This window comes from Protomyctophum parallelum (assembly GCF_964188405.1).
Source record: "Protomyctophum parallelum genome assembly, chromosome: 15".
NCBI lineage: Eukaryota > Metazoa > Chordata > Actinopteri > Myctophiformes > Myctophidae > Protomyctophum > Protomyctophum parallelum.
This window is the reverse complement of record NC_139710.1, coordinates 30,666,750-30,685,161: the sequence shown is the minus strand read 5'-3', so window position 1 is coordinate 30,685,161 and position 18,412 is coordinate 30,666,750. Positions and strand designations below refer to the sequence as shown.

At 46.4% G+C, this 18,412-nt stretch overlaps 1 protein-coding gene across 1 annotated transcript in view; it reads left to right on the top strand.

Moving 5' to 3' along the window:
- Positions 1-18,412, top strand: part of serinc5 (serine incorporator 5) — a 38,006-nt gene that overhangs the window by 11,290 nt on the left and 8,304 nt on the right. The window contains exons 2-6 of the mRNA XM_083785047.1: positions 7,766-7,930; positions 14,092-14,270; positions 15,424-15,506; positions 16,203-16,296; positions 16,693-16,904. Of these exons, the coding sequence (XP_083641173.1) occupies positions 7,766-7,930; positions 14,092-14,270; positions 15,424-15,506; positions 16,203-16,296; positions 16,693-16,904 (733 nt within the window). The remainder of the gene's footprint in view (positions 1-7,765; positions 7,931-14,091; positions 14,271-15,423; positions 15,507-16,202; positions 16,297-16,692; positions 16,905-18,412) is intronic.

The window sequence follows — 18,412 nt, the reverse complement described above, 5'->3', positions numbered from 1 at the left end:
AGAAACATGAGGTATTTCAGAAAACTGTCAGAATTTAGAAGATTATTTTTTATTTATTTTGATGTCAGGCCTAAATGGGTTAATGAAAACAGTCATAGTTGTATTTGCTCATGTGTGTGGTGCAGATCTAACAGACCTAACAGCTCTGTCTTCATCGCACACAGAGCTAACAGACCTATAAACAGCTCTGTCTTCATCGCACACAGAGCTAACAGACCTATAAACAGCTCTGTCTTCATCGCACACAGAGCTAACAGACCTAACAGCTGTCTGTCTTCATCGCACACAGAGCTAACAGACCTAACAGCTCTGTTTGTCTTCATCGCACACAGAGCTAACAGACCTATAAACAGCTCTGTCTTCATCGCACACAGAGCTAACAGACCTAACAGCTCTGTTTGTCTTCATCGCACACAGAGCTAACAGACCTAACGGCTCTGTCTTCATCTTAACCACGTGCTCTGACTGACATCACATGATGACATCACATGATGACATCACATGATGAGAGCGTTGTCGTCTGGAGTCTGACCTTTTAACCCATTCAGAGCTGACGTAGAAATGAAAGAAATGTCTTCCAAACCCTGAGTTTCCTGAAAAACCTCATGTTTCTGTATCAGTGGTGCTCAATATTTCATGTAAAAAAAAAAAAAAATCACCCCCCCCCCCCCCATCTGAAAATATGTTGTCCCAGGGACCCCCCCCGGAAGCAAAGATTTGAGTTGAAATGGTAACTCTGTAAGTCTGTAATAATGTATATTCAAAGATTTGAGGCACATTTTCACGATTTTTAGCAAAATATAGCGAAATATAGCGCGGCACCGAGTGCCGCACTATGAGCTTGTAGATCTGCTATTTTTCAATAGTTAAAACACCTAAAGGGGTTCCCGCCCCAAAATGGGCAAGTGCAGTATGTTACGTTTTTCAACTGTACCTACATAATCGATACCTTTTACTTTTTGAAATAAATACTGCAAAAGGGTTTTTTAACCCATTTAGACCTGAGACGGATTCTACAAATGTCTTCTAAATCCTGACCGTTTTCTGTAAAACCCTATGTTTCTATGTCAGTCATTTTTCATGTCAAGGACCCCCAGAATTATCTGTAATTGGTCGCCGACCCCCATCTGATAATATGTTGTTCCAGGGACCCCCTCCCCCCCCCAGAAGCAAAGCATGAGTTAAAAACTGAAAGAATATACAATGCATTCAAAGATTTGCGCCACATTTCCGTGATTTAAAAAAAAAACAGCAGACCTACAAGCTCGTAGCGCGCCACTCGGAGCTTGTAGATCTGCTGTTTTTCAACAGCTGAAGCATAACATGATGTTTAACCCATTTTGGGGCGGGAACCCCTTTTTGGTGTTAGCATCATGTCATGCTTTAGCTATTGAAAAATAGCAGATCTACAAGCTTGTAGGTTTTTGAAAAATCGAAGCACGACTGACGTAGAAACATAGCTTTTTTTCAGAAAACTGTCAGGATGTAGAAGACATTTTTAGAATCTGATCTCAGGTCAGAATGGGTTAAAACACCAAAAGGTTCCAGACTCTATCGCATTCGGAGATTGTGGAATAAAACGGACCCATCGCCATGACGACAAGGAGTGACTAACAACACAGCACTGGTTCTCAAAGCCTTTAGCCTCCTGTGACCCGAGAGAGAGAGAGAGAGAGAGAGAGAGAGGGAGAGAGGGAGGGAGAGAGAGAGAGAGAGAGAGATTTTAGCCGATCTACAAGCTCAAAACGCGTGGCTTGGGCGCCACGTCCTGAGCTTGTAGCTCTGGCTATTTATTTTAACCCATTCTGACCTGAGATCAGATTCTAAAAATGTCTTCTACATCCTGACAGTTTTCTGAAAAAGCTATGTTTCTGTGTCAGTGGCTCTTCCATTTTTCAAAAATAGCAGACCTACAAGCCAGTCAGCCAGCTATTCTTCAATAGCTAAATTATAACAAAATGTTTAAAACACCAAAAGGGGTTCCCGCCCAAAATGGGTTAAATACTTTTGAAATACTTTTCTTTTTTTTTTTGTTGTAGGAAAAGAGAAAATGGTGGTATTGTTTTTTTCTGGAGTCGTGACCCATAATTAAAAGTGTTTTGGGGGAGTATCCGTCTGCATGCTAGCAGATGTACAGTACAGCACAGCACAGCACAGTACAGTACAGTACAGTACAGTACAGTACAGATAAGCTTCACTCTGAGACGAAGAAAACATTGAATCATCCCAGGAATGACGTGGAATTCCCTTCCTCCCTGACATGATGACTCACTCTGTCTGTCTGTCTGTCTGTCTGTCTGTCTGTCTGTCTGTCTGTCTGTCTGTCTGTCTGTCTGTCTGTCTGTCTGTCTGTCTGTCTGTCTGACAGGCGTTCCTTTGTCCTACTCCAGGAAGAGGGATGGCTTGGGGCGACTTTTCATTTTCTACTCCTTCTCTCAGTTCCTGTCTTTGTCTCATAGCCTCTTGTCATCTGACATCTCTCTCTCTCTCCCTCTCGGTCGTAGCTAGGGGGGGGGGGGTGTGTGTGTGTGTGTGTGTGTGTGTGTGTGTGTGTGTGTGTGTGTGTGTGTGTGTACAGTGTACACACACGGAGTGCTACATTGTTGCTGCGTGTACACAGCTGCCTAGCTAAGCGGACAAAAGGCCAGCCTGTCGGTCTGAACAACAGAAAGTGTAACAAACTACAGAGGACTTTAAAAAAAGACCTGAGACCATTCAATCACGCTGCTGTACTCTGGCTGACTGGTTGACTGGTTGACTGACTGGCTGGTTGGCTGGCTGGCTGGCTGACTGACTGGCTGGCTGGCTGGCTGACTGGTTGACTGACTGGTTGACTGACTGGCTGGCTGACTGACTGACTGACAGACTGACTGACAGACATGGGAGATGGTGTCTCTATAGTCTCTTCATGTTATCCATGCAGTCATGTTTATTTTCCTGTGTTCTTCCTCTCTCTCTGTCTCTCTGTCTCTCCTGTGGAGCAGACCTCTCTCTGTCTCTCTGTCTCCCCCATGGAGCAGACCTCTCTCTGTCTCTCTGTCTCCCCCATGGAGCAGACCTCTCTCTGTCTCTCCTGTGGAGCAGACTTCTCTCTGTCTCTCCTGTGGAGCAGACCTCTCTCTGTCTCTCCTGTGGAGCAGACCTCTCTCTGTCTCTCCTGTGGAGCAGACCTCTCTCTGTCTCTCCTGTGGAGCAGACTTCTCTCTGTCTCTCCCGTGGAGCAGACCTCTCTCTGTCTCTCCCGTGGAGCAGACCTCTCTCTGTCTCCCCCATGGAGCAGACCTCTCTCTGTCTCTCCTGTGGAGCAGACCTCTCTCTGTCTCTCCTGTGGAGCAGACCTCTCTCTGTCTCTCCTGTGGAGCAGACCTCTCTCTGTCTCTCTGTCTCTCCTGTGGAGCAGACCTCTCTCTGTCTCTCCTGTGGAGCAGACCTCTCTCTGTCTCTCTGTCTCTCCTGTGGAGCAGACCTCTCTCTGTCTCTCCTGTGGAGCAGACCTCTCTCTGTCTCTCTGTCTCTCCTGTGGAGCAGACCTCTCTCTGTCTCTCTGTCTCTCCTGTGGAGCAGACCTCTCTCTGTCTCTCTGTCTCTCCTGTGGAGCAGACCTCTCTCTGTCTCTCTGTCTCTCCCGTGGAGCAGACCTCTCTCTGTCTCTCCCGTGAAGCAGACACAGAGGAACACAGAGAGCCGTCTTGTGTAACGTGAGAGCAGAGGGTGTGGCTGTTATTACACTCATTGTTATCCTCGAACTTTACCCACAATGCATTTCTCTCTCTCTCTCTCTACGCGACAAAACTGTTTATTTAAGTGGCGCTGGTTTCGCCCTCCTGGCTTCATGTTGCAGCACCGCTCACGTTACAATGTGGGACAGACAGGGTCTCAGTTTGAACACTGATGCCCTGTCAGTCAAAATGTGGGACAGACAGGGTCTCAATGTGAACACTGATGCCTGTCAGTCACAATGTGGGACAGACAGGGTCTCAGTTTGAACACTGATGCCCTGTCAGTCACAATGTGGGACAGACAGGGTCTCAATGTGAACACTGATGCCCTGTCAGTCACAATGTGGGACAGACAGGGTCTCAGTTTGAACACTGATGCCCTGTCAGTCACAATGTGGGACAGACAGGGTCTCAATGTGAACACTGATGCCTGTCAGTCACAATGTGGGACAGACAGGGTCTCAGTTTGAACACTGATGCCCTGTCAGTCACAATGTGGGACAGACAGGGTCTCAATGTGAACACTGATGCCTGTCAGTCACAATGTGGGACAGACAGGGTCTCAATGTGAACACTGATGCCTGTCAGTCACAATGTGGGACAGACAGGGTCTCAATGTGAACACTGATGCCTGTCAGTCACAATGTGGGACAGACAGGGTCTCAATGTGAACACTGATGTCTGTCAGTCACAATGTGGGACAGACAGGGTCTCAATGTGAACACTGATGCCTGTCAGTCACAATGTGGGACAGACAGGGTCTCAATGTGAACACTGATGCCTGTCAGTCACAATGTGGGACAGACAGGGTCTCAATGTGAACACTGATGCCTGTCAGTCACAATGTGGGACAGACAGGGTCTCAATGTGAACACTGATGCCTGTCAGTCACAATGTGGGACAGACAGGGTCTCAATGTGAACACTGATGCCTGTCAGTCACAATGTGGGATCTAAATGATAGTTTGGAACCAAATGGACCCTTATGGCTCTGTAACTTTAGTTACCCTGCTCTGAAATGAATCTCGTCGGATATCATCTCCCTTCAATAGAGCGTCGCAGTCCCGCCCCCTACCACCAGGGGCCCAGGAAATGATTCCCCGTTCATTTTTCCTCATTAGACATTTCAAAAAGTATTTATTTAAAGACCTTTTTAAAGCGACGTAAAAAGCCAACTGGAGTTGTGAGAAATCATGACAACAAACACAATTATTTTGGGCCAAACAAATGATTAGAAAGAAGAATAAAACGGCAGATTACAACACTTTTTCTCTTCTTTGTAATTATTTTGTTTGGTCCAAAATATTGTGTTTGTTGTCATGATTTGTCACGACTCGAGTATCGGACCTATCGGAGCATCCCTAATGTTTATCCCTCGTTCTGACAGACATTTTCATTTAATAGCTCACTGCTGCAGATATATAATAATAATCAGCTGGTGAAATAATATGTCATCCTTTTCTTGTTCATTCATTTCTTTTTTTACTGGTCGGAGATTTCTAAAGGTCTCCTTTCAAGTCACTGTTCATCATCGTCTTCTCATCGAAACTGTGTGTGTGTGTGTGTGTGTGTGTGTGTGTGTGTGTGTGTGTGTGTGTGTGTGTGTGTGTGTGCGTGTGCGTGTGCGTTACAGTTTGTGGCTATACTATACAGAACAACAGGCATGCATTCAAAGGAAAGACAGAGAGACACTGAACACTAATGGGAACAATGGAAGAGAGAGAGAGTGGGGGAGTGGAGGAAGTGAGAGAAAGAGAAAAAAGCGTGTGTGTGACTGTGTGTGTGTGTGCGTGTGCGCGGGGGGGGGGGTAAAGACCCCCTACTCATACAACCATAAACAATAGAGTTGTGCCGATACCAGTCCTTCCCTCTGTACAGACTGTACTCACATTACATCATACGTGACTCCAATTGAGCTCCATAACCCATACCTGGAAAAATATACCATATACCATAACAAGTTTATTGAGTACCCGGTATCAATAAGCTTTGGGCTTATCGAGTACCTGTTATCGATAAGCTTTGGGCTTATCGAGTACCCGGTATCAATAAGCTTTGGGCTTATCGAGTACCCGGTATCAATAAGCTTTGGGCTTATCGAGTACCCGGTATCAATAAGCTTTGGGCTTATCCAGTACCCGGTATCAATAAGCTTTGGGCTTATCGAGTACCCGGTATCAATAAGCTTTGGGCTTATCGAGTACCCGGTATCAATAAGCTTTGGGCTTATCGAGTACCTGTTATCGATAAGCTTTGGGCTTATCGAGTTCCCCGTATCAATAAGCTTTGGGCTTATCGAGTTATTCGAGTACCCGTTATCGATAAGCTTTGGGCTTATCGAGTACCCGGTATCAATAAGCTTTGGGCTTATCGAGTACCCGTTATCAATAAGCTTTGGGCTTATCGACGGCTTATCGAGGACATTACTACTATCTTATCCAATGACAACAACAATATGCTTTAGTTTTGGGTCTGAGAGGCTAAATGTCATCAAATGGTGGTTCCGTGGCTCAAATGGGTCTGAGAGGCTAAATGTCATCAAATGGTGGTTCCGTGGCTCAGATGGGTCTGAGAGGCTAAATGTCATCAAATGGTGGTTCCGTGGCTCAAATGGGTCTGAGAGGCTAAATGTCATCAAATGGTGGTTCCGTGGCTCTAAATTCTGAATAAATAATGGACCTTGATGTGAAAAGGGTGGAAAACCAGTGCTGTAGTCCATGAAAAGCTGGAGTACTTAGAGAGAGAGAGAGATAAGAGAGAGAGAGACAGAGACAGAGAGACAGAGAGAGACAGATCCCCAGAGAACGCAGCGCAGATAAACTTTTAACGCTCTGTGTGGAATCCATTTCAGCGCTGGAACACTTTCTGAAGAGTTCTGACTGTGTGTGTGTGTGTGTGTGTGTGTGTGTGTGTGTGTGTGGGGGGGGGGGGGGGGGTGTAATAGTTGAAAGGATTTCTTGGATTGTCACATCAAGAAAAGGACGCGGGCCAGGCTGGGCGGGTCGCCCGACACTGGGAACAATCAGAGAGAGAGAGAGAGAGAGAGAGGGGGGGGGGGGGGGGGGGGGGGGGGGTCAGTTGCCGCCCAGTGGAACATCAGATTCCGTCACACTGGATTTACTGTATCACCACACACACACACACACACACCCACACACACACACACACGCACGCACACAGGCTCCATTACACAACGTGGTGTTAAGACACGCGTTCGCACATGCTCTGTAGTGAGGTCCACAACAGACCTCGCCACAGCTGTGTGTGTGTGTGACTGTGTGTGTGTGTGTGTGTGTGTGTGTCTGTGACTGTGTGTGTGACTGTGTGTGTGTGTGTGTGTGCGACTGTGCGTGTGCGTGAGTGAATTACTATATTTGGTGAGGGCCAAAAGTCTGCTTAGTAGTTTTGGTGTTTTCGTGAGCTTGTAGATCAGATATGTCCCATGCAACACCAATAGATCGGCTGGTGTTTTCGTGAGCTTGTAGATCAGATATGTCCCATGCCACACCAATAGATCGGCTGGTGTTTTCGTGAGCTTGTAGATCAGATATGTCCCATGCAACACCAATAGATCTGCTGGACTGTTTTCGTGAGCTTGTAGATCAGATATGTCCCATGCAACACCAATAGATCTGCTGGACGGTTTTTGTGAGCTTGTAGATCAGTGTTTTTGTGTCACACAAGTGTGCAAGTATAGTTCTGTCCTGAGGGGGTTAAAAGTGGCATTTCTTTGAGGGGCGCCGACCCCCTCCTATGTCCAGCTTTGAGGGGTGTGTGTGTGTGTGTGTGTGCATGCACGTACGTGCGCACTAATTTGGGTGTGGGACTGTGGGCGGGTGGGGAGCGGCATACAGGAAGAGCCAGTCTCTGATGTGTAATTATGAATCCTTCTGAAATAGAACTGTGTGTGTGTGTGTGTGTGTGTGTGTGTGTGTGTGTGTGTGTGTGTGTGTGTGTAAAAGGTGGTGCCATGTATATCCCATGAACTCTCAATCCCGTTATTCAGATAAATAACTAACATGTCTCTCTTTCTGTGTGTGTGCGTAGCTGGCGTGCTGCTGTGGCACAGCGGCGTGCTCGTGCTGCTGTGACTGCTGTCCGAAGATCAAGCAGTCGACGGGAACGCGCTTCATGTACGCTCTCTACTTCCTGATGGTCACCGTCACCTGTGTGGTCATGATGTCACCCACCGTGGAGAACGCCATGAAAGAGGTAACCCTGACCCCTAACCCTGACCCCTAACCCTGTCCCTAACCCTGGCCGCCAGGAAAGAGGTCAGTCACACCAAAATGTACAATTTTTGTCATTTAGCTACAGGTTAACCCATTCTGACCTGAGATCAGATTCTATAAAATGTCTTCTACATCCTGACAGTGATGACATGATGCTAACACCAAAATGGGTTAAGATGGAGTCTGAAGAGGTGAGAACTACAGCGGAGGATCGGGATGCGAGTCTGTAGTTTTGATTGTAATGAAGTTCATTCCATATAGTTTTGTTATATTATGTTGCTATCGCAGATAAGGCCTAACAAAAAAAAAACTTTGGTTTCCGATTGGCTGTCATTTTTGGGCTGAGTAGGTAGGGGACTTTTTTTTTTTTTTTTTTTTTTTTCTTTTTTGGTTGAAGGATGGTGTAATGTCAGTCCCGAACGGACACCACTGGCTGGTTACTGAAAGCGAGATCTAGTTTAGACGTGTATAATAATAAAAACAAAGAACTGATATATGACTTCGTTTGAATGAAACGGTATTTATTTACCGTCACTTCAGCAGGTTAAACAACGACAAATTCAACAGCCTTTGTTCTCATGTTACAGATATACAGTCAACAAACTGTTGCCTCTTTCACTTCAGTAGCACCTGTGCCTTGTTGCCCACTTCCTCATATATACAGGGCGTTGGCCTTGCCCTTGACCGTGAAGTCAATTATAGAAACAAAAAGCATAGAAAGGAAATGGCTCTTACCTCCTTACAGGTGGGTAGCAAGGAATTTATTTTATTTTATTTATTTATTCGTGGGAAGGATGGGTAGCAAGGATTGTCTTTTCTTTTTTTTTCCTACGGCAATGATGGATAGGCTTCTTTTTTAATAACTTCAATATTTGCCTGAAATACCATCTTTTAAATAATTAATGGTTCAAGTACTCATAACACTGTATGCCTACAGCTAAACATTTGAAAACTGAATAGAATGTCCACACGCTGGTTGTGTTTTAATTTAACTCCAAACCAAAGTAAAGTGCTGCATTACTCACATACCAAAAGGTTGGAGGTTGGTTAATTTATTTCTGTCACGACAGTTGCCAACAACCCAGCACATCCCATCGTCTGCACGGCTTGGCTAGTCGAGCAGTTCTGATTGGCTGCCTCGTCTCCAGCCATGTTGCCTCAGAATTCTTTAGGGGCACTAATTTGAGCATAACTGTGGAGCGCAGCTAAAAAGTGGCGTAACGTCAGCAGCAGACCCGCAGATTTAATGGGTAACGGACGGTAACACATTTGAGTCTCTGTCACTGTCCTCGCAGACCCCCACGCAATCACGCATACTACCGGCACGGTTTCACCTCCTTAATTATGTCTGCAAATTATTTAGTATTCAATTGAATCATTTGTGGCGGTGCTTTGCACGGGCAGACGACAGATACGGTGCACAGGTCCATGCTGTGTTGTGTTGGCGTTGTGTTGGGTTATGCGTCTCCTCGCGATGACGCAAAACATTTGCGCACGTGATATCTTAGACGAAAGAAAACTTTATTTTGATTTTGCGCGTCCCGATGGTCTCATCAAAGAATTTTAATGATCAAAGACCTTTTTGGTCTTACTCGGTCGTATTCTGAGCTTTTTTTTCCCCACCAAATGCCAAAAAAAGAATATGGGTCGCGCATATTTAATAGTCGGTCGGCAAACCAAACTTTTTTTTTAGTAGGCCTAACATGGCCTTAACCCATTTTGGGCGGGAACCCCGTTTGGTGTTAGCATTATGTTATGCTTTAGCAAGCTTGTAGGTCTGCTATTTTTGAAAAATCTAAGAACGACTGACATATAAACATAGCTTTTTCAGAAAACTGTCAGGATGTAGAAGACATTTTTAGAATCTGATCTCAGGTCAGAATGGCCTAAAAGCCCTAAATCATCGCTGTGTTTCGTCATAGTCCAGAGTCTCAAACACACGCTGCTGTAAAAGGAAGATCAGCATCAACATAAAACTTGTCAATGTACGGAGGCTCACGGTGCTGTATATAATAATATCATACTGTAATTCTAACAATGTCTGAGTGTCTGTGTGTCAGAAACACCGCCGTAGCTCCTCACTGCCTGCACCAATCGCTCCCACACACAGGCATTGACCATATGAATATGGAGGGTGTAACGAAGCCCTTTTTTGATTTGACACATTAATGATTATTAATGAATTTATTAGTGAATTAAAAACGCACCGGGCGCAGTACCCCGCCATATCTCACAACGAGTAAGGGCTAGTATATGTACGGAGGCTCACATCGCTGTAAAATATCATAATAGATGGTTGTGGTGAGACTCTGGACATGACAGAACACAGTGATGATTTAGGCCGTGTTATCTGCTATGCAGTGTTGATCCACTGGTTCACACGGGTGTGATTTTTCTGTTACGTTTGTTTCCTGGAAACTTTCCTGAAGATCCAAGGTTTACGAAAGGTCTCTGTGCATGGGAGGTCTCGTGTGCGTGTGTGCGCGCGTGCGTGTGTGCGTGCGCGGTCTCATTCAGTGGTCTAGCACAGCAGACCTTCCCTGGGTGTAATTATATGGTTCTTCATGTACATACAAGTTTAGAATCTAGATTAGTAGTCTTGACTCCTCGGCGTGCGTGTGCGCGTGCGTGCGTCCACGCGTGCATGTGTGTGTGCGCGCGTGCTTGTCAGAGTTGTTATAATTAACTAAAACTATAATTGGGGAACCTTTTTATTCCATCTTTCTGGATCAAAAACAACCCTGAGCTGCTGTAGATGCTGTTGGTTTCTGTCTAGACATTCACCTGAGCGCAACCACTCCCTCACGGAGCTATGTGTGTGGCTGGGTGGCCGGGTGGGTGGGTGGGTGGCTGGGTGGCTGGGCCTGAGCACGAACAACCACTCCCTTACGGAGCTATGTGTGTGGCTAGGTGGCCGGCTGGGTGGGTGGCTGGGTGGCTGGCTGGGTCTGAGCACGAACAACCACTCCCTCACGGAGTTATGTGTGTGGCTGGGTGGCCGGCTGGGTGGGTGGCTGGGTGGCTGGCTGGGTCTGAGCACGAACAACCACTCCCTCACGGAGCTATGTGTGTGGCTAGGTGGCCGGCTGGGTGGGTGGCTGGGTGGCTGGCTGGGTCTGAGCACGAACAACCACTCCCTCACGGAGCTATGTGTGTGGCTGGGTGGCCGGCTGGGTGGGTGGGTGGCTGGATGGCTGGGTGGGTGGGTCTGAGCACGAACAACCACTCCCTTACAGAGCTATGTGTGTGGCTGGGTGGGTGGCTGGCCGGCTGGGTGGGTCTGAGCACGTAAACAGCATGGTTGTTTTTCACCACCTGTGCGCAACCTAACACACACACAAACACACACGCACATATTACAGTATTAAGCCCCTTGGGCTTTTTTGCCTCAGCCTAGCACTTTACCCTTCTTATATTTATATGTTCACTGTGTTGTTTTTATACTGTGCTGAATAAATAAATACAAAATACAATACAAATTACTGTAACTATATATGATGAGTTCGGGTGTGCCAGTACAGTGACAGTACAGTACAGTACAGTAGAGGGTACTACAAGTAGAGGGACCCCCACACACGGTAACTGTCATTTCTCAACCGTTTCGGACGCGGGGCGGCACACCGGAACCGGGACGTCCCCCTGGGCGTGTTCCTCATGGGGGTCTGGATGTTCCGGTGACCCCCCCGGTACCCCCGGGGACCCCCCACATGGTATAACTCTGTCATTTCTCAACCGTTTCGGAGGCAGGGCGGCTCGCCGGAACCGGGCCGGCCAGCACCTATTGTAATCCTCCTCCTGGGGGGCGCTATACGCACCCTCCTCTGCAAGAAAAGGTTGTTTTGTTTGCACTGAACGAACGTGTGCACGTATAACGTGCACAGACAGACACGGGAAGGAGAAAAGTAAAACACACACAGGATGTCCGTCCGGGCTGTGATCCGGACTCGGGGGGAGCAGTGTGGTTGTTATTGTTAATAATAATCTTTATTGTACCCCCAGCATTATCTGTATTTGGCTGCGGACCCCCATCTGAAAATATAAAGTTGTATACCAGAGGGACCTCTCGGAATAAATGATTTGACTTAACCCATTCTGACCTGAGATCAGATTCTAAAAATGTCTTCTACATCCTGACAGTTTTCTGAAAAAGCTGTGTTTCTATGGCAGTCGTTCTTCGATTTTTTCAAAAATAGCAGACCTACAAGCTCATAGCGCGCCACTCGGTGGCGCGCTATGAGCTTGTAGATCTGCTATTTTTAAATAGCTAAAGGCATAACGTAATGCTAACACCAAAAGGGTTTCCCCGCTTAAAATGGGTTAATAATAATCTTTATTGTACCCCCAGAATTATCTGTATTCAAAGATTTGCACACGAATGTTCACGAAATACTGCTGCAGTAGTGAGATAGAGATGTCATTGGAGAGTGCGTGTGTGTGTGTGTGTGTGCGTGCGTGCATGCGTGCGTGTAACAGGCTGCTAGCGAGGCCCTTTTGTCTCCAGAAGGAGTAGATTAGCATAACCATGGTGTCAGCTACTAAATCTACACACAATGCCTGTCGTGTCTGTGTGTGTGTGTGTGTGTGTGTGTGTGTGTGTGTGTGTGTGTGTGTGTGTGTGTGTGTGTGTGTGTGTGTGTGTGTGTGTGTGTGTGTGTGTGTGTGTGTGTGTGAAGGACTGTGTGTGTGTGTGTGTGTGTAGTACTAAACATTTTCAGAGGAAATATACATATGAATGTGATTAATAATTAATTAATTAATAAAGAATTCTAGTCCTTGTAAATTCTCTCAAGGAATCAATATCTTCCCTAACCTTCGTAACCTATAGATAGGATAGGATAGGATATCCACCGTGAGTTTGTAGATCTGCTATTTTCAGCATGCAGCCAAGTGTAAAATGACTTATATTTTAATAATAAAACTTTATTTGTATAGCACCTTTCATGACATCAAATGCAGCTCAATGGAGAATAAAAGAAAAGCAAGGCAACGACATTAAAAAACAAGCAGTAATGCAATACAGTGAGGACATGAATAGCAAAAAAATATAAGATCACTTAAAAGCAATGTTGTAGAAGTGGGTCTTGAGCTGAGCTTTAAAAATGTCTACAGAGGCTGCCTGACGAAGGTACAGTGGGAGCTTGTTCCATGCCGACGGCCCGTAGAAGCAAAAAGCTGCTTCCCCGTATTTTTTAGTTGCCATTTTTTTAGGCAAAGCGAGCAGGCCAGCAGTGGAAGACCTTAGGGGGGCGGTTTGGGACATATTTAGGCAGGCAGTCATGTAGGTAGGAAGGTGCGAGACCATTGAGAGCTGTAGTGGATCTCTTGTCCACTAGTCCCTTCCTAACATTTTAGTCTAGTTTTTATTTATTGTCAAAATTGTCAATATATTTAGTCCTAGTTTTAGTCATCATAGTTACATTTTTCATTCAGTTTCCATTTAGTTTTCCTCAGTGGAAAAAAAGGTGGTCGATGAACATTTTCCGGTATAGACTAAATCAACACAGGCTTCAATCGAATTAATTAAATTAATTCAATTCAATTAAATCCAATTCAATTCAAATGGGCTTTATTGGCATGAGGAAACATAATGTTTACATTGCCAAAGCTATTCTCTCAGAGGGCTCAGTGTATGCGGAGGCCTTTTAACACACAGGGCGAGGTGAACACAGGGCGAGCGGGCGAGGGGAATGGAACTAATTATATTTTATTGACACCACAGTACTGGAAAAAACAACCTCCACTCCAGTAAACGTGAGACATAGTTTTATATGTGTGTGTGTGTGTGTGTGTGTGTGTGTTTGTGTGTACTGGAAGCCTTAAGCCATTAAAACCTATTCCTTCCTTCTTATATGGGGTACTAGCCGTCTGTCTGTCTGCCTGCCTGCCTGTCTGTCTGTCTGTCTGTCTGTCTCCAAGGTGTGTGAGCAGCTGTCTGCGTGGTAACATGTCCATATATGGTGTTGTTTCAGATCCCCTACTACAGTGACATGTCCATATATGGTGTTGTTTCAGATCCCCTACTACAGTGACATGTCCATATATGGTGTTGTTTCAGATCCCCTACTACAGTGACATGTCCATATATGGTGTTGTTTCAGATCCCCTACTACAGTGACATGTCCATATATGGTGTTGTTTCAGATCCCCTACTACAGTAAGGTGTGTGAGCAGCTCTCGGCGGGTCAGAACTGCAGCGCTCTGGTGGGATACTCCGCCGTCTACAAGCTGTGCTTCGGCATGGCCTGTTTCTTCCTGCTCTTCTTCCTGCTGACGCTGGGCATCAAGAACGGTCGCGGCTGCCGGGCCGCCGTACACAACGGGTACGTAGCGTTAGCGTTAGCTCAGAGCCTCCGTGCACAACGGGTACGTAGCGTTAGCTCAGAGCCTCCGTGCACAACGGGTACGTAGAGTTAGCTCAGAGCCTCCATGCACAACGGGTACGTAGCATTAGCGTTAGCTCAGAGCCTCCGTGCACAACGGGTACGTAGCGTTAGCTCAGAGCCTCCGTTCACCGAGTGCCGCGCTACAAGCTTGTTGATCTGCTATTTTTCAATAGAGCACCGAAATCCTGACGTCACACATCACCCCGGCCTTTTCACTCATATGGATATGAAGCATCGACTGAAGGTGGAAATGTACAAATATACCCAAAGAGTAACAAAATAAGCGTTAGAAACGAGTCAAACAACCCAGAGACTACATTTCCGGGTAGGCGGGTGGCTGCATCTGCCCGTCGCACAACATAAACTGAATGTTAATTAAGTTTATTTTTATTTTTACTTTATTGATATTTAATGTTTCGTGGTTAGTACGAGTTGAGTCACCACCAGCTGAGCTTATGTCAACGAGGAATCTCAGGAACGCAATGTGTTGACGGCTGGGCGTGACGTATATTAGCAGCGACATATGTAGTTTCAAGGCTTTTGCGGCCACATTCATTCCATTTTCTCCAGAAACTGGCTGTATCAAATATTAATGAACATCATTAACGACACACAGCCACTCCCCTGACAGAAAGGCCGGGGTGGTCAAACATAGTTCTTATATGAAGCGATCTAAAATCCCCCTATGGGGATTTCAATGCAACTAAAAAAATACACGAACATGGGGACTGACCCCCTCTACTGACAGTGACGTCAGACTTCGGTGCTCTATAGCTAAAGTATAACATAATGCTTAAAACACCAGAATGGGATAATCCAGAGTCTCCGTGCACAACGGGTACGCACAGACGTTAATCCGCCTCCCTCCGCCCACCCCTCCACCTCCTCCCCCGCTCCTTCCCCGCTCCCCCTCCGCCCACCGCTGCCGTTAGTCAACGCTCGCTCGCGTGAAACACACACGGTTACATTTGAGATAAATGTTTTGTTTTATTTTAAGACGTGTTGTAATCTATAATGTCTTAGTTCGGAAAAAGCATTTTCCCATAATTTCCCAGTATTTAAGAGTATTGACCTTCTTGTTGTCCTCCAGGTTCTGGCTGCTGAAGTTCATAGCTCTGGTGGCGTGCTGTGCTGGGGGATTCTTCCTGCCAAACCAGGAGACCTTTTTGGAAGGTAAGGATTCAGGGTTCCCACGCTCTGGAAGGTAAGGATTCAGGGTTCCCACGCTCTGGAAGGTAAGGATTCAGGGTTCCCATGCTCTGGAAGGTAAGGATTCAGGGTTCCCACGCTCTGGAAGGTAAGGATTCAGGGTTCCCACGCTCTGGAAGGTAAGGATTCAGGGTTCCCACGCTCTGGAAGGTAAGGATTCAGGGTTCCCACGCTCTGGAAGGTAACGATTCAGGGTTCCCACGCTCTGGAAGGTAACGATTCAGGGTTCCCACGCTCTGGAAGGTAACGATTCAGGGTTCCCAATATTTACAAACTGGAAATAGTTTGAAATTATATTTTAAGGGAAACGTTGACAGGAAAAGACTCGCTCACCGTATAGAAAAATAAGTAAAACTCTTTAGACTGAGACTGAGAAAAATATTTTTTCTTTTATTTTATCATGCTCTTATGGTGCTCAGTGGCGTCAACTCCGGGGGTGCACAGGAGCAGAAGAACCCACTGGCAAAATAATAACACAACACAACGGCTCTTTTAAGAGCTAATAGCAGCCAGCCGCAGCGCAAATATGCGTGGCTGCACCCACTGCCGTTATAGGAACCTTCCGCCACTGATGGTGCTCATGGTGCAATTAAAAAGCAAACGTTTCCCTTTCCGAAACATTTGCTTTTTAATTGATGTAGTTCTGTCCTCCCTCCACAGTGTGGCGCTACATGGGAGCTGTGGGTGCGTCCATCTTCCTGCTCATCCAGCTCCTGTTGCTGGTGGAGTTCGCTCATCGATGGAACACCAACTGGTAGGTTAAAGGTTAAAGGTCATTCATTGGACTATTCGCTTTCGCTCCTAAAAAATCAACCGAATATATTGTTTTGTTTTGTTTTGCCACTATTTGGTCGAATAGTTTCAGTGGTCGAATATTCAGTCTGCATCCCTGTAAAACAGTCCGGGGACCCCCAGGGGTCCTTAAGGGAGTTCCAGGGGGTCCCCAGTTAAATGATAGTTTGGAACCAAATGGACCCTTATGGGTCTGTAACTCTGAGAGTTAAATTAACATTGATTTTACAATATAAATTGGGGGTCCCAGAGATAGAAATGCTATCAAATGGGGGTCCGTAGACTAATGCATGTCAAACTGGGGGCCCTTGAAATGAAATGTCTCTGTCTCTCTCTCTCTCTCTCTCTCCATTCATAGGAGCTCTGGGGTGAAGTACAACAAACTGTGGTACGGAGCGCTGGCCCTGGTGACTCTGCTCCTGTACACGGCCGCCGTGGGAGCCGTGGTGTTCCTGGCCGTGTTTTACACCCACCCGGAGGCCTGCTTCCTCAACAAGGCCTTCCTGGGCGTCAACGCCTCCCTCTGCCTGGTGGTGTCGCTGTTGGCCATCGCACCCTTCATACAGAGACGTGAGGAGACACGCACGCACGCACGCATGCACGTGCGCGCACACACACACACACACACACACACACACACACACACACACACCAGTGTCATAGTCATTAGTCATAGACACTGGTCTCACTTCCTTCCTGGACTACATCAAGGAAGCTTAGAGAAGGAAAGGACATGGTTGTGTGACTGGGCTGCGCCATCCATGACACTTTCATGGATGCTTTCATGGGAGCCAAAACTACACCCGGAAGTTCGGCTGGATGCACTGGAGTCAATGAGAGCATCCAAGTCTTGCGATACCTCCGAGCACAGAAACGAGACCTGCTGCTGTTTAGATCCCAGGGGGGCAGTCAGACAGATATTTTGTGAAGCCACTGAGGAAATCGGGATTTCCTGAAAGTTCATATAATGGCCTGTTGTGGCGCTGTCATTGTCAACTTCACCTACTGTATTACCTTAATAAACATGGTCATGGATACTTTCTGCTTCCAGTCACTAGTTTAAAGTCTAATTTCTAAAAAAATCTAAAAATTATGGTCCCATTAATTAAATTCTGAGGGGCGTGGCTACCGTTACAGTCTATGATCGGGATTCCCCTCCCACTCGAGTCAAAATAAAAACCAAAGGAGAAGAAGGGGGGAAGTCCCGCCTCATTGTCTGGGCCAGCCAATGGGCCAGCTGGGCTAAAACGGATCTAGAAAGATGGCGACTTACAATAAAGGACAGACAGGCTTCATTTTACGTTCATGTTAGACCCGGAGAACGCTTTGTCCATATGTCCTATATCTATGTTAGATCCTCAGATAAAATTATATACTGTGCACTCTGTGCACTCTGTGCACAACGAAAAGCAAGTGATTAGAAAACAACCTGTGACATGTCTTCTTTTATATTCCTGCACCGATTATATGACAAAGGTCTCAATGGTTCAGAAATCATGTTATGTGCTGGTCCAGCTCATAAGTCCAGTTTCCTTTCCTTCTCAAAGTTTCCCTGGACTACATGTTGTCTCAGTAAGACAAGCCCTGAGTGCAGCAAAGCATTGTGGTCATTGTAGTAACCGTGTCCATGACCTCACAGTGGCCCTTTAAGTTATACCCATAGAGTACTGAGTGACATGAAAACACAATGAATGTAACCCTAATGCACCTATTGTGTGCGTGTGTGTGTGTGTGTGTGTGTGTGTGTGTGTGTGTGGTGTTTGTCCGTGTGTGTGTGTGTGTGTGTGTGTGTGTGTCCATCTGTGTCTGTGTGTGTGTGTGTGTGTGTGTGTGTGTGTGTGTGTGTGTGTGTGTGTGTGTGTGTGTGTGTGTGTGTGTGTGTGTGTGTGTGTGTGTGTGTGTGTGTGTGTTTGTCCGTGTGTGTGTGTGTGTGTGTGTGTGTGTCCATCTGTGTCTGTGTGTGTCTGTGTGTGTGTGTGTGTGTGTGTGTGTGTGTGTGTTTGTCCGTGTGTGTGTGTGTGTGTGTGTCCATCTGTGTCTGTGTGTGTCTGTGTCTGTGTCTGTGTGTGTGTGTGTGT